At 45.4% G+C, this 27,910-nt stretch overlaps 1 protein-coding gene and 1 long non-coding RNA gene across 15 annotated transcripts in view; one reads left to right on the plus strand and one right to left on the minus strand.

Moving 5' to 3' along the window:
• WDR20 (WD repeat domain 20) overlaps positions 1-23,763 on the minus strand; it is a 73,654-nt gene extending 49,891 nt beyond the window's left edge. For 2 of the 14 annotated variants that reach the window (XR_014313472.1, XM_082737477.1), the window contains exons 1-2: positions 16,496-16,841; positions 13,585-13,795 (exon numbers count right to left, since the gene is read on the minus strand). Coding sequence is in view for 9 of the 14 variants with exons in the window: in XM_082737477.1 (XP_082593603.1) it covers positions 13,607-13,795; positions 16,496-16,744 (438 nt within the window). In the remaining 5 variants the exon portion in view is untranslated. Of the gene's footprint in view, positions 1-393; positions 474-13,584; positions 13,796-15,213; positions 15,338-16,495; positions 18,236-23,709 lie in introns of those variants that run through there. The other 12 variants (XR_014313471.1, XM_082737468.1, XM_082737473.1 and 9 more) reach the window with 10 other exon arrangements.
• LOC309868070 lies at positions 221-2,402 on the plus strand. Its single transcript, XR_014313493.1, has 2 exons — positions 221-1,688; positions 1,904-2,402. It is a non-coding gene; the product is annotated as an uncharacterized lncRNA (long non-coding RNA).
• Positions 23,764-27,910: the final 4,147 nt, after the last annotated feature.

Genomic DNA, 27,910 nt, shown 5'->3' on the forward strand with positions numbered 1-27,910 from the left:
AGCGTCACTCTGGGACTCAGTGCCAGGGGTGGAGGTCACTGGGGGTGGACATGGAAGCCAAGACACCAAGGAGCTCAGGTGCCTCCAGGGTCCTGCGGCAGACATAAAACCACCCACGGTGACAGCAGGACTGGAGTGGGAAGGAAGGCTGTGAGGCAGGTACTGAAGGCTTCAATGACCAGAGGGGGTCATAAGTCAGCCATAATTGAGAGAGAAAAGCAGGGGCGCCTGGGTGGCTCAGTGGGTTAAGCCGCTGCCTTCGGCTTGGGTCATGAACTCAGGGTCCTGGGATCGAGTCCCGCATAGAAAAGCAGATGAGTCTAAAAGGGCAGAAGCTCCAAAGGAACCCCAGGGGGAGGGGCCAACGGACCTACATCTAGTCAGCGCACTCACCTGGAGCACAGCAGTTGGGACTCTCCCCTTCCAGCTCCACCTGCACCCCACTTTCTGAGCAATCAGGGAAACGCACACTGCGGCTCTGTAGAAGAAAGCCGTGAGCATAGCTCCCACCACCCTTTAATGAGCTTAGCTGACACTACCCTCAGTCTTGCTAGCCACATGCACACCTATTCCAAAATCCAGACGAAAGGAAAGTGCAATGTCAGGAGTTGTGTCGTTCCCATAATTAAGTAGGAAGAAGTAAAAGGGACTTGAAGGGACAGTGTGAGCAATTTTGTCCAGGACACAGGACAAGGAAGATGTAGCTTCCAAACCAAGATGATGAAGACACCAAGCCACTGCCTCCTCCTGGATTAGCCCAGAAGAACAGCATAAGATTCAAGGCTGTGACTAATTTCTAACAGTCTCTCAAAGAAAGCAAAAGAGGTTGGCAACCCTGCCTCTGTGAGCTTTGGTAATAAGAACGACCATATCTGCCTTGTGACAGGGATTTTGAAAGATCATCTAATTTACTCAAGTAAATCCAGAGCACTATAATCTCAACCAATTCATTCATTTAAAATCGACACAATGTGCTTATTATGTACAGGCACTGTGATGGATATGGACGAATAAGATGGTTTCTGCCCCCAAGATTTCAGTCTAGTGGGGGAGACAGAAAGATCCAAACAAAAAATTCCAAATTGTGTGAAAAAGTGAACAGTAGTCAAACAGCAACATCAAAGGAAAGAGGGTCTCTAACCCATGCAGGAGCACAACGCAGCCAAGTGCTCCTCCAGCTACACCGTGTGATCTTCCCGTGAGTTCAAGGTAAAAACTGTAGGGCACCTGGGTAGCTCAGTCCTTAAGCATCAGCTCAAGGTCACGACCCTGGGGTCCTGGGAATGAGCCCCACATCAGGCTCCCTGCTCATCAGGAAGCCTGCTTTTCCCTCTCCTTCTCTCCCTGCTCTTGGTTCCCTCTCTCGCTGTCTTGGTCAGGTAAATAAATAAAATCTTTTTTTTTTTTTTTTTAAAGAAAAAAAAGGGGGGGAACTGTTACATCTGGATTCCTCATACCTTAGCCAGCGCAAGACCTTCTGTGTAGTTTGCATCTCTTGATATAGATCTATTCTCCCGTCTGCTATGTTTGCTATCTACTCACAAGGCAGCTCCAGAGTAGGCTCCAGGGCAATCAGGGTATTAGATAATCCAATGTCCTTGCTAAAGGTCAATCAGTATATATTTCCCCTTGCTAAAAGCCACAGGAATGGGCTGCTAATCCAATTTGGGGCAACAGGTCAAAGAAAGGTTTGCTGGGGCGCCTGGGTGGCTCAGTGGTTTGGGCTGCTGCCTTTGGCTCGGGTCATGATCTCAGGGTCCTGGGATCGAGCCCCGCATCGGGCTCCCTGCTCCGCAGGAAGCCTGCTTCCCTCTCTCTCTCTCTCTGCCTGCCTCTCTGCCTACTTGTGATCTCCGTCTTTCAAATAAATAAATAAAATCTTTAAAAAAAAAAAAAAAGAAAGGTTTGCTGAGGGCTTCAACAATCTTTCTTCAAACAATCTTTCTTATTCTTCTGAGAAAATGTCTAGAAGTGCTGTTCATTTGCATCCTGGATACGGGCTCTTATTCTGGACCATGTGTTACAGAAATGTGAATCTAGACCTCCTCCACCATTTTGCCACTTAGGCCAGGCTGACATTCAGTGGAAAGCAGAACCAAACAAGTATCAGCAAAACTGAGGGGATGCCACAATCAAACCATGCCTGAAGCCCACTTTGCCTCTGGAACATTCAAGAAGCCAATGCATCCCCTTTAAAGTTTTAACTAGTTTGAGTTGGGTTTCCTGTTACTTGCAAAACAAAACATCCCTAAGATTATAATATATCTGAAGTACGCTAAATCGTAAAACCACTAGTCAATCACCATCCACCAGCTCCTTTTACAGCACATTTTAATGTTCACCTCTTGCTTCTAGAAAGTCTTTGTTAAGCCTAATTCTCAAATATTAAAAATGTAAATCTTTCCCTCTTCTTTAACTCTTGGATAATGACAACTAGTTAACACCTAAATAATAAAGTCATGGCTCTAATTTATCCATAAAAATTTATAAATTTAACTACAAAAAATACTGAAAATTACACACACATACACACACCCCTAAGCAAAGTCACAAGACAGATGACAAATGAAAAAAAAAATCTTTTATTCATATCGCAAAGAACTAATCTCCCCAAAACATAAAGAGCTCCTTTTTTAAAAAATCAAAGATATCCAACAATCCAACACAAAAAATGGGCTAAGGATATGAAACAGTTCATAGAAAAAGAAATAATTCTATTCTTACATCTTTCTATATGAAAAATGCTCAAAGATGTTCTCTTCACAAGGGAAAAACAAACAAAATTAACACTAATTTCTCACCTATCAGATCAAACTCAAGTTTGACAACACGCCCTGTTGGGGAAGCTGTGCTGAAACAGGTACTCTCATGTGTGAGTAAGAATAGTACAACCCCTCCCTCTGGGGGACAATTTGATGATATCTATCAAAAATATATATGCCAAGGATGCCTGGGTGGCTCAGTAGGTTAAGCGTCTGCCTTTGACTCAGGTCATGATCCGGGGTCCTGGAACAGAGTCCTGTACTGCGCTCCCTACTTGGTGGGAAGCCTGCTTATCCCACTGCCTACAGGTCCTCTGGCTTGCACAGGCATTCGCTCTCTCTCATGCTCAAACAAATAAAATCTTAACAACAACAACAACAACAACAACAACAAAAATATATATATATATACATACATACATACATACATACATGGGCACCTGGGTGGCTCAGTGGGTTAAAGCCTCTGCCTTCAGCTCAGGTCATGATCACAGGGTCCTGAGATCAAGCCCTGCATCTGGCTCTTTGCTCAGCAGGGAGCCTGCTTCCTCCTCTCTCTCTGCCTGCTTCTCTGCCTGCTTGTGATCTCTGTCAGTTAAAAAAATAAATCATCATGGGCGCCTGGGTGGCTCAGTGGGTTAAGCCGCTGCCTTCGGCTCAGGTCATGATCTCAGGGTCCTGGGATCGAGTCCCGCATCGGGCTCTCTGCTCGGCGGGAAGCCTGCTTCCCTCTCTCTCTCTCTCTGCCTGCCTCTCCATCTACTTGTGATTTCTCTCTGTCAAATAAATAAATAAAATCTTTAAAAAAAAAAAAATCATCTGGTTAAGGGCACCTGGGTAGCTCAGTGATTAAGCATCTGCCTTCAGCTCAAGTGATGATCCCAAGGTCCTGGGATCCAGCCCCACATCCGGCTTCCTGCTCAGTGGGAAGCTTGCTTCTCCCTCTCCCACTCCCCCTGTTTGTGGTCCCTCTCTCACTGCTTCTCTCTGTCACATAAATAAATAAAATCTTAAAAAAAAAAAAAAAAAGAATCATTTGGTTAAATAAATGTGATACATATCCACAGCATGAAGTAGAAAGCCATTATAAGAAAAAAAGTGAGGAAACTCTCAATTTACTAATATGGTAAGATCTCCAAAATATATCATTAAGCAGGGACGCCTGGGTGGCTCAGTTGGTTAAAGCAGCTGCTTTCGGCTCAGGTCATGATCCCAGCGTCCTGGGATCGAGTCCCACATCGGGCTCCTTGCTCTGCAGGGAGCCTGCTTCTCCCTCTGACTCTTCCTTCCACTCTGTCTGCCTGTGCTCGCTCTCACTCACTCTCTCTCTGACAAATAAATAAATAAAAATCTTTAAAAAGCAAAATATATCATTAAGCAGAAAAAAACAAGATGAAAAATATCATACACAGTATGCTCACTCAACTTTTCTGTTCAAATGTCATCTCACTCTTACAGCAACAGAAGGATGAGTCAAAAACAAATGAAATGGGGCGCCTGGGTGGCTCAGTTGGTTAAAGCAGCTGCTTTCGGCTCAGGTCATGATCCCAGCGTCCTGGGATCGAGTCCCACATCGGGCTCCTTGCTCTGCAGGGAGCCTGCTTCTCCCTCTGACTCTTCCTTCCACTCTGTCTGCCTGTGCTCGCTCTCACTCACTCTCTCTCTGACAAATAAATAAATAAAAATCTTTAAAAAAAAAAATATATCATTAAGCAGAAAAAAACAAGATGAAAAATATCATACACAGTATGCTCACTCAACTTTTCTGTTCAAATGTCATCTCACTCTTACAGCAACAGAAGGATGAGTCAAAAACAAATGAAATGGGGCGCCTGGGTGGCTCAGTGGTTTGGGCTGCTGCCTTTGGCTCGGGTCATGATCTCAGGGTCCTGGGATCGAGCCCCGCATCGGGCTCCCTGCTCCGCAGGAAGCCTGCTTCCCTCTCTCTCTCTCTCTGCCTGCCTCTCTGCCTACTTGTGATCTCTGTCTTTCAAATAAATAAATAAAATTAAAAAAAAAAATGAAATGATTATAAGGAGAGGGAGGGAACTTTGCAGGGAGGACAAGCTAAACCTCTCTGAACAGAACCTTGTTTTATCATCTTGATGTTGGAACCACATAGATGTTTTATATAATCAAAACACAACATCAAATGTATTTCCTAACAGATTTACTGAGGACTAATAGATCTACAAGGAATTGCACATATTAAATGTGTATGTTTGATAAGTTTGGACCTAAAGCAAACACCCATGATACCATCACCATAACCAAGGTAACAGACACACCCAACACCTCCCAAAGTTTCCTTATGTCCCTTCATTTTTATTTCTGTTGAGAGAACACAACATGAGGTCTACCGTCTTAACATCCTGAAGCACAAAGGACCATGTTATTAACTAAAGTTAATGGCGTACAGCAGATCTCTAGATTTTATTCACATAGCATAACTGAAACTTACACAAAATGAAATTTAAAAACAATCCCTCATGTTCTAAAACTGAATTATGGTAACAGTTGTGCAACTTGGTAAGTTTGCTAAAAATCATTGAATTATGTGCTTAAAATAGATGGCAGGAAGGTACAATGATTTTGCTGGACCAAGTCCGAAGAGGCAGTGAAGAACCTAAGAAAGCCAGCAAGGACCACGCCTCTCCAACTTCCGCGAGCACCCAGACAGAGTTTGGGTCAGTAAACCTGGAATGAGGCCTAATTCTGTACTTTCCACAAATTCTCAGGGGGCGACACTGGTGGCACTAGTCTGTGTGCCACACTTTGAGGGTCCGGAAAACTTGGGACACCTAGAGGAGCTTTGCTCTAAGCAGCTGAGAAACTGGGGCAGTAGCTGCCAGAGGCAAAGGCTAGGTATCAAGTGGGTGAGGGCCCAGAAGGACTTCTTGCCTTTTGCTGTAGGATTCGATTGAGCCAGGGTTAGAACTGAGAGTGAGTGCAAGGGGTTCTAAGGACTAAGCACAGCATTTAAGACAGGAGTATCCTAGAGAGAGGGGCAGTACCGCAGGAGCCAAAATCACTGAGAAATGAAGGCAGGAATGAGGGTCCAACAGAGATGGTGCTGATACAACCTGGAAGAGGAGAACATGCTAGGAGGGGTCCTGCAGGACAACTATATACTAACATAGCACATTACCTCACAAGTAGTACCAAAAGAAAGAAAATACATTAATCTTAATACATTAAGAAAGAAAATACATAAAGAAAATACAAACATTTTAAAAACCACACTAAGAGTTTCGGAAGTTAGGATATAGTCAACATTTTTTTTGAAGATTTTATTTATTTATTTGACAGACAGAGATCACAAGTAGGCAGAGAGGCAGACAGAGAGAGAGGAAGAACCAGGTTCCCTGCTGAGCAGAGCCCGATGTAAGGCTCTATCCCAGGACCCTGAGATCACGACCTGAGCTGAAGGCAGAGGCTTTAACCCACTGAGCCACCCAGGTGCCCCCAACATTTTTTTTTAATATTTTATTTATTTATTTGAGAGAGAGAGAGCACAAGCAGGGGGAGGAGCAGGAGAGGGAGAAGCAGACTCCCCACTAAGCAGAAAGCCGGATGTGGGGCTCCATCCCAGGATCCCAGGATCATGATGTGAGCCAAAGGCAAACCCTTAACAACTGAGCCACCCAGGAACCCCCAAATTTAGGATCTTTAAAGTTTATTTCCCACTGAATAACGATCTTCGTGCAAATCCACTAACTAATGTAATTTGGAAGCAGTGATGTGTCTAAGTGACATCTGACATATCCGCAACAATCACAATATGATATGCAAACACCTGTGACTTACACTGGTGGTAAAGTCACAAGTCTGTTAGTATAGTACTGTGATGTGTTGCCTAGATCCATAATTAGAAGGACACACTGAAATTCAGTTAAGAGTTTTTTTCCCATCTAGGCTGATACATTCCCTAAACTCCATTCAGATTGAGAAGCACTAATAACGGGTGCCTAGGTGGCTTACTCACTGGGCGTCTGTCCTTGGCTCAAGTCAAGATCCCAGAGTCCTGGGATAGAGCCCCATGTCAAGCTCCCTGCTCCGTAGAAGGCCTGCTTCTCCCTCTCCCACTCCACCTGTGTCCCCTCTCTAGCTGTCTCTTTCTGTCAAATAAATAATCTTTTTTTTAAAATGCACTAATAAGTAAATACTGCCTAAAATAACAGACACCATCTGCACGTTTGCCACTACTTACTTGTCCTTCTCGCCATCAGATTATAGGTACTTTAGGCCAGGGACTCTGTCTTAGTTGTCTTTGGGTCCACACGTCCAATAAATGTCAGCTGAACAAGTCATTTATTAACCACTGGACTGCAAACTCCTTGATGGCAGAGATTGTCTCAACAGTACAAACCAGCCACTCAATACATCTTGATAGATTGAATGAGTGAGTATCTTATTCTCCCTTGTTGGATGATAATCCTCTCAAGGTCAGGGATCATGTCTCGTACATCTCTGATTTCCCATAGTCTAGTATACTGCTTTTCACACAAAACTACTCAAATATTTATTAAATAAGACATTAAGACAGGATAGAGCCTCTGAAATGAAGATCAAAGTACGTAAAGAGAATGAGCCCATGTACCCGTTCTGCTGTAGCAGGACAAGTGCAGTCCAGAGTGAGGCTGGATGGGAACCGACCAACGGAATCAACTGTAATGTGGTTACTTGAGGATATGCTAAAGTATTCCTATTCTTGCTTTTAAAATGTAAAAACTTTATAAATTTGCTCCTCATGAGTGATTCTTCTTTCTTATAAAGTCTACATTTTCCTAGTGCTACAAAATTAGTTAAAAGTATAGCAAAGGGGCATCCGGGTGGCTCAGTGGGTTAAGCCTCTGCCTTCGGCTCAGGTCATGATTCCAGGGTCCTGGGGCTCTCTGTTCAGTGGGGAGCCTGCTTCTCCCTCCCTCTCTGCCCATCTCTCTGCCTACTTGTGATCTCTGTCTGTCAAATAAATAAATAAAATCTTAAAAAAAATTAAAAGAAAAAAGTGTAGCAAGGATTGATTTGGAATTTTTTAGTACAATATACCCTACTTTTTAAAAAATCCATATCACAAAATAGAATCAAGAATCCAAAACATGGCTCAATTTACAAATTACCAACTGGCAGAGAAGTTGTGAAGTTGAGAAAAATGCTACAAAATAAGAGTAATCACCACCTCAACCTCAATCAGAAACAAAGATAAACCATTTCTGAAATTAGAAATGCAAAGATTTGAGTTTTGAAATTTATAAAAAATGTGATCTGTATACAACCTTTCAGGACAAATCATCTGTGTGAAATCCAAACCAATAGCCTTCTCCTTCCGGGCAGAGAACTACTTCTCCACCTCACCTTTACTCCTTAACTCCACTCGCTACTGGCACTGCGCACACCACGTGCACAGCACACGCTTTCTACTTCACATTACAATTATCGGCACAGAAATACAAGCCCTTTACAGGCGGCGGTACCTCACTTCACCTTCAAATCACCCACAGTAGACAGCAGGACCTTATAAACAACAGCTCTGCAATAAACATTTGATGAATGAGGATTTTTTTTTTAAATTTTATTTATTTGAGAGAGAGAGAGAGAGAGAGCACGCACGCGCGCACGAGCTGGGGCAGGGGCAAAAGAAGAGGCAGACTCCCTGCTGAGCAAGGAGCCTGACTTGGGACTGGATCCCAGGTCCCTGAGAGGCCTGAGCTGAAGGCAGAGACGCTCACCTGACTGAGCCACCCAGGTGCCCCAGAGGATTTTTTTTTTTTTTAAGATTTTATTTATTTATTTGACAGACAGAGATCACGAGTAGGCAGAGAGGCAGGCGGGGTGGGGGCATGGAGCAGGCACCCTACTGAGCAGAGAGCCCCATGTGGGGCTTGATCCAGAACCCTGAGATCATGACCTGAGCCCAAGGCAGAGGCTTTAACCAACTGAGCCACCCAGGCGCCCCGAGGATTATTTTTTTTTAAAACAAGACATACCTTGTATTCTATTATAAATAATATATGCCAAATGTTAGGAGAATAAGGTAACTTATTGCTGATATTCCCAGATAATTTAAAATGTCCTGAAAATGAAGATTAAGGATGTCCACCAATTAGTTATTTCTATTTTTGATGTTTACTCCTAAATAACCAAACAGGACATTTCGTATTTCCACACAAACTAACCTCATTGAAATGTAAATAAAATTGTTCTCTAAGACATGAAACACCAGACTACAAAAATCTTCAAATTTATTTTTAAAACAAGGTTCTTTAGGCATATAGCCAAACTAGTCAGTGATAAAATCCACACTGTTTTGATTCTTGCTCAAATCTTCTACCAAAGCACAATAAGTACTTAAATAAATGAAGTCACTAAATTAACTCAATGATAACAAACACAAAAGACAAGTTTCTTGAGGGCAGAGACCCAGCATCTGAAAAAGCACCTTGCATCTGGTAAGCATGCCCTGATATTTCCTATCTTCTGGATTTCACAGACATATTCTGAGAGCTTCTTACCATTACTCATATCCACCCATTCTATCCTGCAAAATCTCATCATCATCATCCTCTTCAAGGTCAAGAGAACCAAAGTATCACATGAAAGTCATATGAAAGCTTCTCTAGACTGCTCTAAGTGATAAATGAAGATGCTTTCCCTTTAGTATATAAAATGTGATAGTCCGGGTCGCCTGGGTGGCTCAGTGGGTTAAGCCTCTGCCTTCTGCTAGGGTCATGATCCCAGGGTCCTGGGATCGAGCCCCGGATTGGGCTCTGTGCTCAGCGGGGAGCCTGCTTCCTCCTCTCTCTCTCTCTGCCTGCCTGTGATCTCTGTCCGTCAAATAAAGAAATAAAAATAATAAAACTTGAAAAAAAAAATGTGACAGTCCAATAATAAAATAATTATCAGTATTTCAGAAAACACTAAGCAGCCCTTAATGAGAAAAAAACTACAGCTTTCCATTCAACTCCACATGTGTCCTACTAAATTAAGTACAAAATTTCTCAAAGTAAATTTGATATAAAAAGTTCTAATCTTCCACGCCTCCTTCTAAACCGGAAATGGAAAGCAGAGAGATGTGATCATTACAAACGGAGTGAAGGGTATGAACATGACCTTCTCCAGAGCAGGCCAGAATCTAAAACCAGCCGACGGGAAAAACCTTTGGAGGGCTTCTAGCTCACCCTCCCACACAAAACATGAATTCCTCAGTCACCAACAGGTGGTCCTGCAGTCTCTGAGAGAGAGACAGATCATGTCCCACACAGAATGCTCATTGTCTCCCAAGTCAACCCACTGCACTCCTGGATGACTCCGGCTCTGAAAATATCTGCGCTGTCATTGTAGGACTCTTCTCTGGCCCCAGTTTCATGGCAACACGAAGAATACAAAGCCTTTTCTAGCGTAAAGACCTAGTATCACAACATGTTCCACTTGGCTTTCACAACACACCCCACTCCTCAATTCCCATTCAGTGAGGAGGCAATGAATCCAAGATGTGAAGACATCTTCCCAATAGAAAGATGTTTATTTTCATTACAAAACTACTGACCACAGATTCCTACAACCTTAAGAATTGAAAAGGCCTTGGAAGCCATCTAATTCTACTCCTCTCCCCTCTAAGGTAGGAATTGCTTCAATAACGTCTCTGGGAAACACATTTTTGTCCCAGAATCTTAAGATAGGAGCGGAATAAAAGTCTGTTTGATTTAAATATTAAGTAGTTCTTAGTATAATTTTTCTAAAAGTTGTCTGTTACTGGGGCGCCTGGGTGGCTCAGTGGGTTAAGCCTCTGCCTTTGGCTCAGGTCATGGTCTCAGGGTCCTGGGATCAAGCCCCACATCGGGCTTCCCTGTGGGAAGTCTGCTTCTCCCCCGCTTGTATTCTCTCTCTCACTGTGTCTCCCTCTATCAAATAAATAAATAAAATCTTAAAAAAAAAAAAAAAGTTGTCTGTTACTACATAGATTTGGGAGGTAACGTGGTTTGACAGAAACAGATCAAAAGTAATCTGTATCATTTGGTTACTTTCCATTACTTCATGGTCTCTTGCTATACAATTTCCCAGTTGTAAGAAAGCTAAATTTGGGGGCACCTGGGTGGCTCAGTTGGTTGAGCAACTGCGTTTGGCTAAGGCCATGATCCAGGATCCAGTCCCGCATCCGGCTCCCAGCTCCTTGGGGAATCCGCTTTTCCCTTTGACCTTCTCTCTCATGCTCTCTCTCACTCATTCTCCCTCAAATAAATAAATAAAATCTTTAAAAAAAAGAAAGAAAGAAAGCTAAATTTGTTACCTCCTAACAATAATTTTAAAATGTCTTTACAAAGATGTGAGCCACTAAAAATACGCATTATTTGGAAGCCCAAAATTGAACAGGCTCTTTAGCTTGTAAAGATCTTTTTAGAAGTACAACTTATGGGACGCCTGGATAGCTCAACTGTTTATTTATTTATTTATTTTTTTAATTTGACAGAGAGAGATCACAGTAGGAGAGAGGAAGGGAAGAGATCACAGAGAGGAAGGGAAGCAGGCCCCCCGCTGAGCAGAGAGCCCGACGCGGGACTCGATCCCAGGACCCTGAGATCATGACCCGAGCCGAAGGCAGCGGCTTAACCCACCGAGCCACCCAGGCGCCCCTAGCTCAACTGTTTAAACATCCAGTCTTAATCTCAGCTCAGGTCTTGATCTCCGGGTCGTGAGTTCAAGCCCTCTGTTGGGTTCCATGCCAGCATGGAACCTACTTTAATTAATTAGTTAGTTAATTAATTAACTCTAAGTATGGCATAGATGGACACCAGTGCTGTACTCAGTCATTCACCCAACAAATAAATACTAAGGGCCTACCTTATGCCAGACACTGTGCTGGGCACTAGGAAAACCATGAAAGCAGAAACCATATGGTTTCTCTTCTAAAGGAGCTTTGTTTATAGAAAAGAGAGATTGCGGCACCTGGGTGGCTCAGTGGGTTAAGCCTCTGCCTCCAGCTCACATCATGATCCCAGGGTCCTGGGATTGAGCCACACATCAGGCTCTCTGCTCTGTGGGGAGCCACTTTCTCCTCTCTCTCTGCCTGCCTCTGCCTGCTAGTGATCTCTGTCAAATAAATAAATAAAATCTTAAAAAAAAAAAAAGAAAGAAAGAAAGAAGAGAGAGATTATCGCCCAGAGAATTACAAATTCAGAAAAGTGCTAGAAAGGCAAAGTTCAGGATGCTATGAGAACATGTAACAAGGAAAACTGATCTAGCCTGGGAATTCAGAGCATGATAAGCTATGGAAGTGATGTTTAAGCTGCGATCTAAATGGTGGCCATTCACATTTATGTAGAAACAGATGTCATAAAATGAAAGGTTGGTCCAATAAACCCAGCTACCTTTGGGTAAAACAACCTCTTTAAAAAAAAAAAAAAAAAAAAAAGGGACGCCTGGGTGGCTCAGTTGGTTAAGCAGCTGCCTTCGGCTCAGGTCATGATCCCAGCGTCCTGGGATCGAGTCCCACATCGGGCTCCTTGCTCGGCGGGAAGCCTGCTTCTCCCTCTGCCTCTGCCTGCCATTCTGTCTGCCTGTGCTTGCTCTCTCCCCCCTCTCTCTCTGATAAATTAAAAAAAAAAAAAAAAAAATCTTAAAAAAAAAAAAAGAAAGCTAAGTACTCTTTAAAAAAGTTTGGGGTTGGGGCGCTTGGGTGGCTCAGTGGGTTAAAGCCTCTGCCTTTGGCTCAGGTCATGATCCCAGGGTTCTGGGATCCAGCCCCTCATCAGGCTCTCTGCTCAGCAGGGAGCCTGCTTCCCCCTCTCTCTCTGCCTACTCATGATCTCTGCCTGTCAAATAAATAAATAAAATCTTAAAAAAATAAAAAATAAAAAGGTTGTGGGGAGACCTGGGTGGCTCAGTCGTTGGGTGTCTGCCTTCGACTTAGGCCATGATTCCAGAGTCCTGGGATCGAGTCCCGCATCAGGCTCCCTGCTCCGTGGGAAGCCTGCATCTCCCTCTCCCACTCCCTCTGCTGTGTTCCCTCTCTCACTGTATCTGTCAAATAAGTAAGTAAAATCTTTAAAAAAAAAAAAGTGTTGAGCGCCTGGATGGCTCAGTGGGTTAAGCCGCTGCCTTCGGCTCTGGTCATGATCTCAGGGTCCTGGGATCGAGTCCTGCATCGGGCTCTCTGCTCAGCAGGGAGCCTGCTTCCCTCTCTCTCTCTCTGCCTGCCTCTCCATCTACTTGTGATTTCTCTCTGTCAAATAAATAAATAAAATCTTTATTTAAAAAAAAGTGTTTAGGGGTGTCTGGGTGGCTCAGTCTTTAAGCGTCTGCCTTCAGTTCAGGTCATGATCTCAGGGTCCTGGGATCCACCCCTACATCAGGCTCCCTGCTCATCGGGAGGCCTGCTTCTCCCTCTCTCACTCCCCCTGCTTGTGTTCCTTCTCTCACGGTGTCTCTGTCAAATAAATAAATAAATAAAATCTTTAAAAAATTAAATAAAATAAATAAAAAATAAAAAGGTTTAAAGGCCAGGGGCGCCTGGGTGCTTCTGTCATTAAGCATCTGCCTTCGGCTTAGGTCATGATCCCAGACTCGTGGGATCCAGCCTCAGATACAGCTCCCTGCCCAGTGGGAAGCCTGCTTCTCCCTCTCCCTCTGCCGTTTAAAGGGTAGGAACTGATATTTCTTTGGAGAGAAGGATAGGGTCTTACTCTACTGTAGATACCCCACTTGGTATCATTTTCATCACTGTAGTCACTAAAATCTTTGCTGAAAAGATTAGCATCAGTGCTAAATCAACGCTCATATTATCTTCAGTTAAGCAAAATAAATTCACAAAACTACATTTCCTTACACAAGAAACTCCATTCCGAACTTCAACTGTGAAAAGAAGATGCTTTCTTGTACTTCACAGGATTGCTATCAAGATTCGACGAGATACTATATGACAAAATGCTGGGGCGGATCTTGAAATGGTTGGAGGATATGGCATCCATGCGATCAAAAAGCTTGATCGGTCCCTGCTTGCTATGACAGTTCTTTAGACTCAGCTGTGCTTCATTTTCCTGACCATAAGAAGAAAGAAAAAAAAAAAACAAAACTGTAACACAGGTTTGCACTCCTTCTCTAACCACGGTTTTCTCCAAGAGGGTGAGACTGCAAAACTCAAAGGTCCCCTCTCGCTCTAGAAACTGACCTGCACGTCTCTTTAAAGGGCCAGGAGTACACTGCTTGCCTCCGATTTGAGACCACCTCCTCATCCACCCCATTCCCCCATGACTCCATGCTTCCTTTCAGGAATGGCAGCACACAGTCCATGATTTAAGTTTCTCAAGGACCTATTTTCCACTTATTTTCCAGGCAGATTTAAGTTCAATGTATGCATCCAAATTAGTAAGCTGAATGTACGCATCCAAATTTGAATGTATGCATTCAAATTAGACCTTTTGAATGATCCACATGATTGATGTAAAACTTTGTATGCCCCAATAAAAAAAATGAGTAAAAACAAGTCAAAATGACCAACTGTCAAGATCAGTTACAACTCCTAACCCCCAAAAGTAAATTTTGGTTTTTTGAGTAAGGAAAATTACCTGCTCAATTTCAAAATCAGAAAAGACAGTCTCAAAAACTATCACTTCTACTCAGGAATAAAAATAAATACATGCAAAGTCATTCAAGGAAAACAATTTTTTTTTTATTACAATGGCTAAAAGAGAACTAAAATGTCCACAACTCAATGCTGTAAGATGTTGCCGTGTGAAAACGAAATTTAACAAAAAATAAATTATGTAGCTCAATAACTTATGTACCTAAAGCCAAATCTACATGTTTAAGATTTGTCTTGTTTAAAATAATTTTGGAGTGTGGTCTTGAAAAGCTCTCCTACTTTTCACTTTCATCAAATAGCATCCCAGCTAAGAGAACACAACTCTGATACTTCCAAGCAAGAGACCTGTTTGATGATGCAAACCAAGGCCACAAGACCCAGATAGGGGTTGACACTAGAGAATGCTTCAGAAGTTATACACTGTCAAAGAAAACTTTTTTTTTAAAAAAAGGTAATGTCGAGACTAGTAATTGCTAGTAAATTAAGCTGTTGAGCACGTTTAAAATTTTATATAAATTTTAGTAACTTAAAATTCTAAACTTATTTCCAGAGAAAAATTTTTCTTTTCAGGATCAATGGCAAGATAGTAGCTTCCCGTCTGACACTCTTAATGCTTATTTTAACTATATTTTACACACACCGAGGGTTTCAAGCTTTAAAGTTCACTACAGTTAGTATATTATAAACTACAATGTGAGTACTGCAATGTTCTCCCTTTAAAGAGAAGCAGATAGGAGTTAAAGAACTCATCCAAGGTCACCCAACAAGTCAGCGAAAAAGTTGGGAGCAGGACTAAAACTTCAGCTCCTAGGCTACTAACTACTTCACACCTTCCCAATTCCACAAGAGAAAAAACAAGATCAAGGGATTTACTTTCAGTAGTAACAGCATACCTCAAACACAGTAAAGCGCTTCTCACAAACACTAACCAAAAAGATGCACCTGGGACAAATGAGACAGCTTGCTACTTCTGGATACCACTGTCCTGTCCCCAGCTCTTGAAACCAAACAAAAACTTACTGGTTCTGGATATATGACCTCCTAGAGAACTTTCACTCTGAGTGTGGACAATCTGCTTTCACACTAGCCAAACACTTACAAACTGTCACCACCTTTTTCCGGGCCCACGTGCTGTGGGAGGCATCAATTTGCTCACTCCTCCAAAAGTCAAGTCAAAGACCACAGACCTCAAAACCAGGCCGTTCTGAGTGAGAACACAGCTACATAGCCAATAAAGGAAAAGCTCTAATAAGTTGCTTCTTTTGAAGAGATATTTTTAAAGGATGATTACATGCTTCACAGAATTAATATTAAGTTGCCCGCCAAGAAAAAAAAAAGATTCTTGTAAAGTAGCTTTTAAGGCTCATGCCTCCCTGTTTGGGACACAGTCTGACTCGTTGGACAAGAATGATCTGGGCACGCTCACACAGAACCCCTAGCAGCAGCTTAGTTCCCTGAAAACACCCTTCCGACCTCCCAACTGGCGTCCTCAGTCTTTCTCCTACTGTAAGGACCAAGAGGAGCCTCTTCTACGACCGATCTCTCGGGAGAAGGCTCCCCGGCGGGGAAAGTGCCAGCGGTCCTCCTGACGCTTCTGGGGAAAGTGTTAACACCAGAGAGAGTGGCTCCGAGGAAGTGTCAGTGCGGTGGGGCAGCCCTTGGTTCCGGGCTGGTCCTTTCTGACCTAGTCTCAAGTCCTTCGCTACCAGCCCGCATTCCGCCTTCCAGACCTTCCCAAGCCGCCCCGCGCCCCTGTTCTCTAAGCTGGAGCGAGACTCCCAACTCTCTCGGGAGGCGAGGCAGTCTGAGCCGACGAGACGGCCACCCCACCTCTTCCGGGGACTCGCAGGCCCGCTCCCTGGCGGTGTCAGAGCCTGACGGACCCGGCCAGAGCGAAGGCAGCCGGCCCCTTCGGGGGCCTCCCAGACGGAACCCCGCACCCCGCGGTCCCTCTCCACAGCCCCCACCCCTTCGCAACACGACCCTCCTTACTCGTGAACCCCCTTCCTCGGGAGCACCCCAGTGGAGTTACCGGCCCACTCAAAAGTAAGAGCGACCGCCACCCCTATCGGTCACCCTGGCCCCCACTGTCACCGCCCTGCTCCCGACCTCTGCCCGCGCCGCTGGCGGGCCCCGGTGACGCCCGGGTCGGTACCTTGCGGACCCCCTTGTAGATATAGAAGTAGAGCTCCCGGCCCACATTGAAGCAGAGGCGGTCGCCGTTGCCAGACTGGTCGTTGAGGTTTACGAAGGAGACGCGGACGGGGTTGGATCCCTGCGAGTTGAAGGGCACCCGGTTGGGCCGGCTGTACTCCGAGTGCGGCAGCAGCTTGTACAGACCTTCCCGAGTGGTGAATTGGGTCTTAATCTCGTTCATCTCCTTCCCTCCTCCCTCCGTCGCCATCTTGGAAAGCAGCGTTCATCCTGCCCTAAGTGCCCGGATCACGCCCACCGCGCAGGCGCCGTCGCAGGCTGTCGCTCTCCCCCCCCACTCCCCCTCCTCTTCCTCCTGGCTCCTCCCACTCGAGAGCCAGCCCCGCGGAGGCCGGCGGAGGGGCAGGGGCGGGCTTGTTTACGGCGCGACTGCGCAGGCGTGCTCACCTGGAGCGCTCCGGGCGACTGGGCGTCCTCAGGCCCCTCCCCCGGGCGCGGCCTCTGGGCGGCCCTGGGACCGTGCAGGTGAGGCAACCTCCGGCCGGGGGTCAGGTTAGCTGTGTCGCGTCCCCGCCACCCGCGGGACCGAGCCGGTAAGCCGAAGCGGCCGTAGGTCTGCGGTGGGGAGCGCAGAGGAGAACTCGAGCGGCCTCCTCAGTTGCCTCGGTCGCGCCCTGAGGGGACCCGGGACCCCGAGGAGCGGAGGGAGAGGGCCGCCCCCCCATGCGGGGTGCGCACGTGGGTGCCGAGCGCCGGAGCTCCGGCGTTCTGCCTTCGGAAAATGCGGGGCGCCCCGAGGCTGGGCGCGGCCCCTCACGCAGGCCTGCCTGTGCCGCCCGCACGACGGCCGGGGAGCCCCTCAGCGCCTCCCGGGGCCCGCTTCCGAGCAGGCACCGAGCAGCCTCGGTTCCCGCTTCGCGCGGCCGGGCCGAGCGCGCGGCGCGTGCGGACACAGCTCCCCGGGTGCGGGTCGGGGGAGGGCCCGGGCCGACGTGGCGCGAAGCGGGTTTCTTCAGTTTGCCTTCCCGGGTGTTTCGAGGAAAGGGGGAGCGTCGGGCCGGGCAGTGGCTTTCGGAACCACAGGCCCCGTCGAAGCAGGTGTCACGGGCGTGCTCGGCAGCCTGACCAGGACGAGAGGGGCCGCGGTGGCCCCTGCGAGGGCCCCAGGCGGAGCGGCGTGCGCGCGCTGCGGGCCCTGGGAATGGAGGGGCCGGCGTGCGGGAGCCCTGGGTCCCCGGCTGGAACAGGCGCGTTTCTGGGAGATTCGGGCGGAGCGGGGGGCACAGCATTTGTTACAGCGAGAATGAGCTGTTCTCCAGTCAAGTCATGGCCGAGGGTCGCAGAACTCGGAGACGGAGGTGAGCTCTCCCGCCGCGGAGCCCGCGCCCCGGCCCGCACCACGGCCCGCATCACACGGCGAGCAGGTGCTGCCCGTGACGTCATAATGCGCCTGACGCCGTCATCCTCTCCGCGAGAGCGGGGTCCTACGTCCCGGACCCCGACGCAGCTGGGATGTGGGGTTGTAGTGGTCTGGCCGTTCCCTGCTCTTCTCCGGAAGTCAGATTGATACCGGAAGTCTTAAATGTGGTCACCGCGGGTGTATCCCGCTTTCCTCTGTGTTATTTTACATCGAAAATATGTATGTGATCGCCTTGAGGGATAGTGACATCCCGAATCCTCTCAAAGCAATCCACCTGGGTTCCCTGGTCATCAAGGGGGAATAAAGCAGGGAATTTCTTTTCTGGAGAAAAGAAAAAAGGTCAGCAAGCAAAAATTAAGACGGAAAATTGCATTAGCCTTCAATTAACCACAATTAACCTCAATTAGCAATAAGACCGTATACCTCAGGCTTTCTATTAAGATTTTACTCTGTCCGGGCACCTGGGTGGCTCAGTGGGTTAAGTCTCTGCCTCTGGCTCAGGTCATGATCTCAGGGTCCTGGGATCGAGCCCCGCATCAGACTCCCCTCAGCAGGGAGCCTGCTTCCCCGTCTCTCTGCCTGCCTCTCTGCCTACTTGTGATCTGTCTCTGTCAAATAAATAAAATCTTTAGGGGGAAAAATATTTTATTCTGTCTAAATTCAGCATGTTTTATTATTACAAAAATAATAGACTGTCCCCTTTGTCCCATTCAGAGCCTTTGAATAATCCCTATTCTTGGTTTTTCTCTTGTAGTGCCCCCCCAACACACTCAAGTATTCAATAAAGAACACTGAAATTTATATAACAGGGCCTGACCTAAATACAGTTCGTTTCTAATTGTCACTGTCAAGCCAGGCATTTCTTTTCTTTCTTCTTCTTAAAGATTTTATTTATTGGGGCGCCTGGGTGGCTCAGTGGGTTAAGCCGCTGCCTTCGGCTCAGGTCATGATCTCAGGGTCCTGGGGTCGAGTCCGGCATCGGGCTTTCTGCTCGGCGGGGAGTCTGCTTCCCTTCCTCTCTCTCTCTCTGCCTGCCTCTCTGTCTACTTGTGATCGCTCTCTGTCAAATAAATAAATAAATAAATCTTTTTAAAAAAATAAATAAAATAAAGATTTTATTTATTTATTCGACATAGCACAAGCAGAGGGAACAGCGGCAGCAGAGAGAGAAGCAGGCTTCCCGTAGAGCAGGGAGCCCGATGTGGGGCTCTCTTCCAGGACCCTGGGATCATGACGTGAGCCGAAGGCAGACACTTAACCAACTGAGCCACCCAGACACCCCAAGCCAGGCATTTCTGAATGGATTGGTGCCTCACAGTCATCTGTAAACTTGGTCAGTTCCTTTCCAGTCTCAGACTTGAGTCATTATATGGGAGCTTCATGAATGACTTCCTTGATCTTAGTTTTTCTCTCAACTTTCCTCCTGTAAAGTACTACCAAATTTATTTTCTTAAAACAGTGCCTTAGAGGGGTGCCTGAGTGGCTCAGTCAGTTAAGCATCTGCCTTCCGCTCAGGTCATGATCCCAGGGTCCTGGAATCAAACCCTGTATTGGGAAGCCTGCTGCTCCCCCCAACTTGTGCTCTCACTGTCTGTCTCTTTCTCTCTCTCTCTCTCTGTCAAATAAAATCTTAAAAACAACAACAGTGCCTTAGACATTGCATTCTCTTACCCAAAGACTTTCCGTGACTTGCAGTAACCATATTGTTTAGGTCACACCAAGGAATTCACAGCCTATTCTTACATATTCCAGAAATCCCCCATGAGAGTCAGACTGTTCTGCCGGCACCTTTGGCTCCTTCTCTTGCTTAGAAAGCCCTTCCTTTCCTTTCTGTCTTCATACCCTGTGCTTAAGAACTAGCTCAGTCTCCCCTTCACCAAGCCTTTCCAAGCTTGAAAACCATACTTGAAACCAGGGATTCTCTATTGAGCATTCGTGGCTAGCTCCGGGGAATGTTTGAACTCCTAGTAGTAATAAACTTCTGTGTACATGTTCGTCATATCCCTGGAGTGTGTAGCTTTCCTCAGATTTTCACGAGTCAGACGGCCAGCCAGCAGAGCCATCCGGGCACTCCCCATCACAGATTTTTAAATTAGCTCTCTAAACTTCTGGAAGCACTTTCCTGAGCGTTCCTTTGTCATGTGTAATATCCTAAAACAATATCTTCTGTTGGTATTTGTCAGCTCACGCCAATTATCTTATATTGATACTTATCTCTTAGTGTATTTATGCTGACTTCCAACCAGACTGTCAGCACATTCAAGGATATGAGGGACCTTTTTAAAATTGTTTGTGTCCTCAAATATTTATTTGATGTCCAAATGTGCCACTCTGGCCTAGCCTTTGGGATGCATCAGTAAACAAAAATCCCTCAGAGTTTTCTTGCAAGGAGAAGACCAGACAAATAATAAACACAAGTTAGTAAATTGTATAGTGATTGTGCAAGCAAAAAGTAGTTGAGTGAGCAAGGGGGCTTGGGAGTGCTGCGGGTAGTTTGAGTAGTTTGTGATAAGGTGGTCAAGATAAGGCTCATTGAGAGAGTGACAGTTCAGCAAAGACTTGAAAGAGGGGGAGGAGGTGAAAAGATCTGGGGCAAGCCATGCAGAACTCCCAAAGCAGCAGCATACCTAGCAGATTCAGGAAATAATAAGACCAGGGCACTGGGATGGCTCAGTCTGTTGAATGGCTGACTTTGGCTCAGGTCATGATCTCATAGTCCTGGGACCCAGACCTGAGTCAGGCTCCCTGCTCAGCAGGGGAGTCTGCTTCTCCCTCTGCCCCTCCCTACTCCCACCCCAGTTTGGGCGCTCGCTCTCTCTCTCAAATAAATAAAATCTTCAGAGGAAAAAAAAAAAGGTTGGTTTATTTGAGAGAGAGAGAGAGAGAAAATGCACATATACATGTTGGCGTTGCTCCCACAGTGACTTTATTAAAAGAAATAGGTGGGGCCCCTGGGTGGCTCAGTCGGTTAAGTGTCCGACTCTTCATTTTCGCTCAGATTATGATTTCAGGGTCGTGAAGTTGAGCCCTCTGGTTGTGTGATGAGCTTGAAGCCTGTTTAAGATTCCCTCGCTCTGTTTCTCTCTTACCCCTCCCCCACCTTAAAAAATAAAATAAATAAGATTAAAAAATAGGAAATAGGCATACACAGGGGTGCCTGCATGGCTCAAGTCGGTTAAGCATCTGCCTTCTGCTCAGGTCATGATCCCAGGGCCCTGGGATCAAGACCCACATCCGGCTCCTTGTTTGGTGGGGAGCCTGCTTCTCCCTCTGCCTGCAGCTCCCCCTGCTTGTACACTCTTTTTCTGTCTCTCTCTCTCTCTCTCTCTCTGACAAATAAAATCTAAAATAAATAAATAAAAGGCATACACAGATGTCTTTAGGAACCACATTTAAAAACCTTTACTGGGGGCGCCTGGGTGGCTCAGTGGGTTAAGCCTCTGCCTCTGGCTCAGGTCATGATCTCAGGGTCCTGGGATCGAGTCCTGCATCGGGCTCTCTGCTCAGCAGGGAGCCTGCTTCCCTCTCTCTCTCTGCCTGCCTCTCTGTGATTTTTGTGATTTCTCTCTGTCAAATAAATAAATAAATAAAATCTTTAAAAAAAAAAAAAACCTTTACTAACTCATGTACGGTAATCAATCTCTCTGATTTTTCTTGTTGGTCGAGTGTATTCTATTATTACATTATGACTTGGTACTTCCTTATAAGACCATTATGGGACTTGAAAACAAATTTGGAAAACATCACATAACATAGTATCCTTAATATAGCACGCCTGCTTTCTGTCTCAGATTTGCAGAATGGTAAAACTGACCCACAGTCAGGATTACTAAATCATGATGTGTTTTCAGATGCAAAGTGATCTTGCACAGAGCATCTTACTCTTTCTTCAATAACCATTATAAAGTGAATACAATACTTAATATTTTACACATATCTAGAAATGGCAATGCTTTTTTTTTCTTTTTTTTTTTTTTTTTTAAGTATAAGTGCTTTTTAAAGATCTTTGGACGTCCGCCAGTCAGCATGTTTTGTGGGAGCCTATGATGTGGGCATTATGCTTAGTGCTTATACATGCTCTCGTTTTCATACACAACCTTGTAAAGTAGGTGCCATTATTCCCTTCTTATAAGCATGAAAACTAAGAGAGTCATGAACTGACTTGTCCAAGTTACTACCTTAGACCTAGGTATTAGCAGAAATAAAATTGGCGTTCAGGTCTCCAAAGAGAAACCGCTTGGAGTAAAATAATCACTTGTTTTTAAATTATACATTACTAAAAGGGGAAGAATAGCAATTCAGGTGAAGCAAGTATGTATTTTTCTTTTAATTCGAAGTTTTTTGTTGAACTCAAAACTAGAAAAAACAATCCATGGGAGAAAATATTTGCAAATCATATCTGATAAGATCTATATACCTGATAAGTATATAGAATATGTAGAACTCGTACAATTCAAAAGCAAGTGACCTAATTTTTTAAAAATGGGTAAAGGATCTGAGTAGACAGCTCTCTGGAGATCTACGGATGGCCCATAAGCACAGGAAAAGATGCTCAATATCACTGTCATCAGAGAATTGCACATAAAAACCACAGTTGGATCCCACTTCGCCCTCCCCAGGATGGTTATGATCAAAAAGACACATAATAGTAAGTAGTGAGCATGTGAGAAATACACGCCTCCCATACTTCTGGTAGGAATGTAAAAACAGTGCAGGCACCTTGGAAATTAATCTGGCATTCCTCAGAAGTTCGAAGTTAGCACATGACCCAGCAATTCCACTCTTTAGGCATATATCCAAGAGAAATGGAAACAGTTCCACGCAAAAACTAACACAGGAGTATTCGCTGAAGCATTAGTCATCATAGCCAAAAAATAGAAACAAACCAAATGTCCGTCAACTGATGACTGGGTAAACAACATGTAGCATATCCACAATTGAATATTATCCAGCCGTAAGAAGGAAGAAAATACCAGTGCGTTCCGTAAGGTGCTGACCCTTGAAAACCAACGCCAAGTGGAAGAAGGCGGACGCGCATCCCATGATTCCATTTACATGAAATGCCAAGAGCAGGCAGATCTTTTGGGACAGAAAATGAGTTAATGGTTGCCTAGAGGAGAGAGGGGGAAGGAGGAGGAGGAGTGACTGTTAATGGGTACGGGGGTTTTTTTTTGGCTGGTGAAAATACTCTAAATTGATGGGATAGTTGCACCATTCCTAATACACTCAAAACCACTGATTATGCACTTGAAATGGGTGAATTGTGTGCGCTGTTAAATGAAATCGAAATAAACTGTAGAGTGTCCAGTTTATTTTTCAAATAGCTACTAAATTATTAGGAATAAGTACTTGTTAGATTGTCTGGACATCTAATAAGCAGAACTGTATGGGTCTGAGAACCTAGGAAGTTCAGGAGTCTCTGCCTTAGGGCATGAACCTCCCTCAATTCCTAAGTTACACCCGCATTTTTAAAGATTTTAAATATTTGAGAGGGTGAGTGAGTGAGAGCATGAACAGTAGGGAGAGGCAGAGGGAGAAGCACGCGCCCCTGCTGAGCAGGGAGCCTGATTCGGGGCTCAGTCCCAGAACCCTGAGAATATGCCCTGAGCCAAAAGCAGAGGCTTAATCGACTGAGTCACCCAGGCCCCCTCTTAACTATATTTTTATCTCTATCTGATTCTTCTTACTCTTCTAGGATCGAAGGAAGGGGTGTTTCTTCTTTTCAAAACTAATTTCTCCACCATGTTCTTAGAGTAAGTTCCTCTTGGATAACATATGCTCCCGCCGTGTCTTACCTGATCTCCCGAGCCAAGCTCTCGTGCTACCACCACCTCCTTCCACGCAGCGTCAGCTGTTGTCCTGAGCAGGAGCAGTAGGGGCAGAGGGACAGGGGAGGGGAGGTCGGTCTGAGGGTGTGGCAGTGGTGCTGGTGGTTGTCAACAGAACTGCTCTAAGTAAAAACAAAACATCTCTACCTATTACGCCAGCCTTGAAAGAGCCACAGCTGTCTCCTGTCGCGTCCTACAGATACAGCTGTGCGTGTGCTCTTTCGTCTTCAACTCTGGAGATCAGACAGAAATGTGAGTTCCATACCATAGTAACAAATACAGGAAGAAAATGAAGGAATCCTTTGTCACAAGGCTGTGATATTTTGTCCCTCACAGGCACAGAACCAGTTGAATTATTACTAAGAGTATTCTTAGAACTGCACCCAAATTAGGACATCACTTCCTGTGGCTCGACTTGTAGAGCTTTGTTTTTCATTGTTCTGCTCCTCCAGTGAGAGGCTCAGTGACAGCCTTTCCAGGCAGCCCAATAAAGATTGTGGATTTTATCTCTTTAGAGATTAGAGCAAGGGCATTCAAGCTTCATAACCTCAATTACAGTTTCTGACTTCTTCTATCCTAAAACCTTTAAATAGGAAAGAGGGGAAAGGGGATTGAACAAAAAGAGCTGTGATTTGTGTGTAAAGAAAACATTAACATGCTGCTGCTTATACATGGTTAGACACACTTCTCAGTCACTCCCTGGAGAGCTTTCGTGGACATTTTGGGACTCTTGGGAAGTGACCAGGAAAACTGAGTGATTTTTAGCCACAGGCTTCAGAGAAGTAGCAGTGGGGAGCCTGTGACAGAAAGGAAGATGTGTTTGTTAACTTGAAATTCCATTTTAAGAGTTACTGTTTGGGAAAGTAAAAACACAATTTATGGTATTAAAAAGATCTAGCCTAGGATGGGGTAGGGAGTATTCTCTGAAAGATGATCATTTTTTTTAAAATATTTTATTTAGGGGCGCCTGGGTGGCTCAGTGGGTTAAAGCTTCTGTCTTTGGCTCGGGTCGTGATCTCAGGGTCTTGGGATCGAGCCCCGAACCGGGCTCTCTGCTCAGCGGAGAGCCTGCTTCCCCCTCTCTCTCTGCCTGCTTGTGATCTCTGTCTGTTAAATAAAATATTTATTTATTTGACAGAGATCACAAGGGGAGAGGCAGGCAGAAAGAGAGGGAAGCAGGCTCCCCACAGAGCAGAGAGCCCGACGTGGGGCTTGATCCCAGGACCCTGAGACTACCACCTGAGCCAAAGGTAGAGGCTTAACCCACTGAGCCACCCAGGCGCCCTTCTGAAAGATGATCTTAAAAGGAGAATGTTTTCCTATTAGGAACCCAGTTAGGTGAAGTTTACTTGAGAGGAGAAGCCTGTCTCTTTATTCTTTGGAATTAAAAGAATCCCCTCGTAGATAGTGAAGCGCATAGTAAATGTTCAACACGGACTGAATAGGTTTTTCTCCTTTTCCTTCCTGCTGGTATCTTTGTGGGTTTTTTCCCTCTCTCTTCCCAGCGCTGCTCTTCCTGCATGCTCGCTTACTGAGCTGTAGTCCCCGTAGCTCCTCAGACGCGTCCCACCTGGGCCTTGACGCCTTTGCACAGGCTGGAGTCCCTCTCGCGTTTGTTGGTCACAGGGGCTAGACTGCTGCCGCCTCCCTCAGACTTCTGCTAACATGCACGGATCATCTTCACATTTATGTGTCGATTTACCTGAGGAGCAGTCACCTCTGCCAGTGGGCTGTAGGCTGAGAACGGGGGTCCCTTCTTTTTTGTTCATCCTTTTTTTTTTCTTTTAATTTTATTTACTTATTTGACAGAGAGAGATCACAAGTAGGCAGAGAGAGAGAGAGAGAGGGAAGCAGACTCCCTGCTGAGCAGAGAGCCCGATGCGGGACTCGATCCCAGGACCCTGAGATCATGACCTGAGCCGAAGGCAGCGGCTTAACCCACTGAGCCACCCAGGCACCCTTTGTTCATCCTTTTACTTCCAGGTTGGGGGCTGGCATTTAGTAGATACTCTGTCTATTTGCCAAGTGAACGACCCACCTCCTTTAAGAAACGTTTTCTAGCTTGGAGCACTTCGTGTGAATACTCAGCTTCGTTATGACGTTGGTCACGCGGCCATCTCCTCCCTCTAGAGTCTCAGCGACGCTTGACTACAGCTCCCTTACCTGCAGACATGCTTGTTCGTACTCGCAGCCTTACCCCGAGGCTGAACTCTGCTTTAGGGTCAGATCACTGTGTTTCCAAACAGTTCTGCTTCTAGCCTTTTTTGGTAGTAGAGCGGAGTTCAGCCCCTTGTTTATTTTATGCATTTGACTTTCAAGTAAGTACCTGTTTGGCATGCCCGTTCTTCAGTCACTGCCTTAGCCCCGGCTCCATCCACTTTCCTCGCGCAGCCCTCCCCTCCCAAAAAAAAACCCCAAAACATATCCTTGGAGAATACTCTTTCTTTAGGGTCCCCTTTCAATGTTTAGTAAGATAAAATATTGAATTTGCTGGAGAACCTCACATAAGATTTATTAGCTGGATATTTATTGCAGCTCTCGATCTGCCTGTTGGGATAAGAAAAGATTATAAAAGGTAAATGGTGCTCAGGACTGTTCTGTGGATTGAATATGTACCCAAAAAAGAGCATTGGACTTAAGGTCGAAAGACATAGCATGAATTCTACTCAAGATTCCATTATTTAATACTGTGCTAGAAGTACTAGCCAGTACAGTAGGAAAACGTTTAAAATGAAGTTACCATAATTTATGTAGGACTGTATGTTGGGCCACCTAAGGAGATCAGCTGAAAAAGTCTTAACAAGACACTGTAATAAGGCAGCAGGTTATAAAATCAGTACTCCCAACTTTTTCATGTGAAAATAGTAATTAGTTTAAATAAAACAAAAGGAAATACCACTCCTGTCACTCACAATAACAAAAAGAGGAATAAATTCATAGTTGCTTATACCAGTCACACAGGAAAGTGGGGGCCTTTAATGTCATTGACCGCAGTGTAGGTGGTACCCCTGGCACTGAACTGTACAATGTCTCTGAATATACTTAGAAAGTTTTCAAAAATTACTTGAAGAATACTATAAAACTCTATAAAGAAACCACAATAGGGGTATCTGGATGGCTCAGTGGGTTAAAGCCTCTGCCTTCGGCTCAGGTCATGATCCCAGGGTCCTGGGATGGAGCCCCTGCATCGGGCTCTCTGCTTAGCAGGGAGCCTGCTTCCTCCTCTCTCTCTCTCTCTGCCTACTTGTGATCTCTGTCAAATAAATAAAATCTTTAAAAAAAAAAACAAAACTAAAATAGGGCGCCTGGGTGGCTCAGTGGGTTAAAGCCTCTGCTTTCGACTCAGGTCATGATCCCAGGGTCATGGGGCTCGATCCCAGGATTGAGCCCTACATTGGGCTCTCTGCTCAGCAGGGAGCCTGCTTCCTCCTCTCTCTGTGCCTGCCTCTCTGCCTACTTATGATCTCTGTCTGTCAAATAAATAATAAATAAAAACTTTTTTAAAAAATTATTATGTTTTTTAAAGATTTTATTTATTTTATTTGACAGAGATCACAGGCAGGCAGAGGCAGGAGAGAGAGAGGAAGAGAAAGCAGGCTCCCTGCTGAGCAGAGAGCCTGATGCGGGGCTCGATCCCATCACGACCTGAGCCGAAGGCAGAGGCCTCAACCCACTGAGCCACCCAGGCGCCCCCTCCCCCAAACAACAAATAATTAAATGAAATACCTTGTTTTAGGGTAAGAAGACACAACACTATGAAAATGCCAGTCTTTGTTTCAAGCTTTTATATAAATTCTAGTTAGTTAACATAGTATAATATTGGTTTCAGGAATAGAATTTGGTGATTCATCAACTACATAAAACACCAGGTGCTCATCACAGTAAGTGCCCTCCCTAACACCCATCCCCCACCAGCCTCCCCCTAGCGACCCCGTTTGTTCTCTGCCATTAAGAGCTGCTTATGGAGACACCTGGGTGGCTCAGTCAGTTGGGCGGCTGCCTTGGGCTCAGGTCGTGGGATTGAGTCCCACATTGGGCTCCTTTCTTGGTGGGGAGCCTGCTTCTCTCTCTCCCTCTGCCTGCCACTTTGCCTGCTTGTGTGCTCTTTCTTGCTCGCTCTCTCTGTCAAATAAGTAAAATAAAATCTTTTTTTAAAAAAGAGTCACTT

Source organism: Mustela nivalis (assembly GCF_964662115.1).
Source record: "Mustela nivalis genome assembly, chromosome: 6".
Taxonomy (NCBI): domain Eukaryota; kingdom Metazoa; phylum Chordata; class Mammalia; order Carnivora; family Mustelidae; genus Mustela; species Mustela nivalis.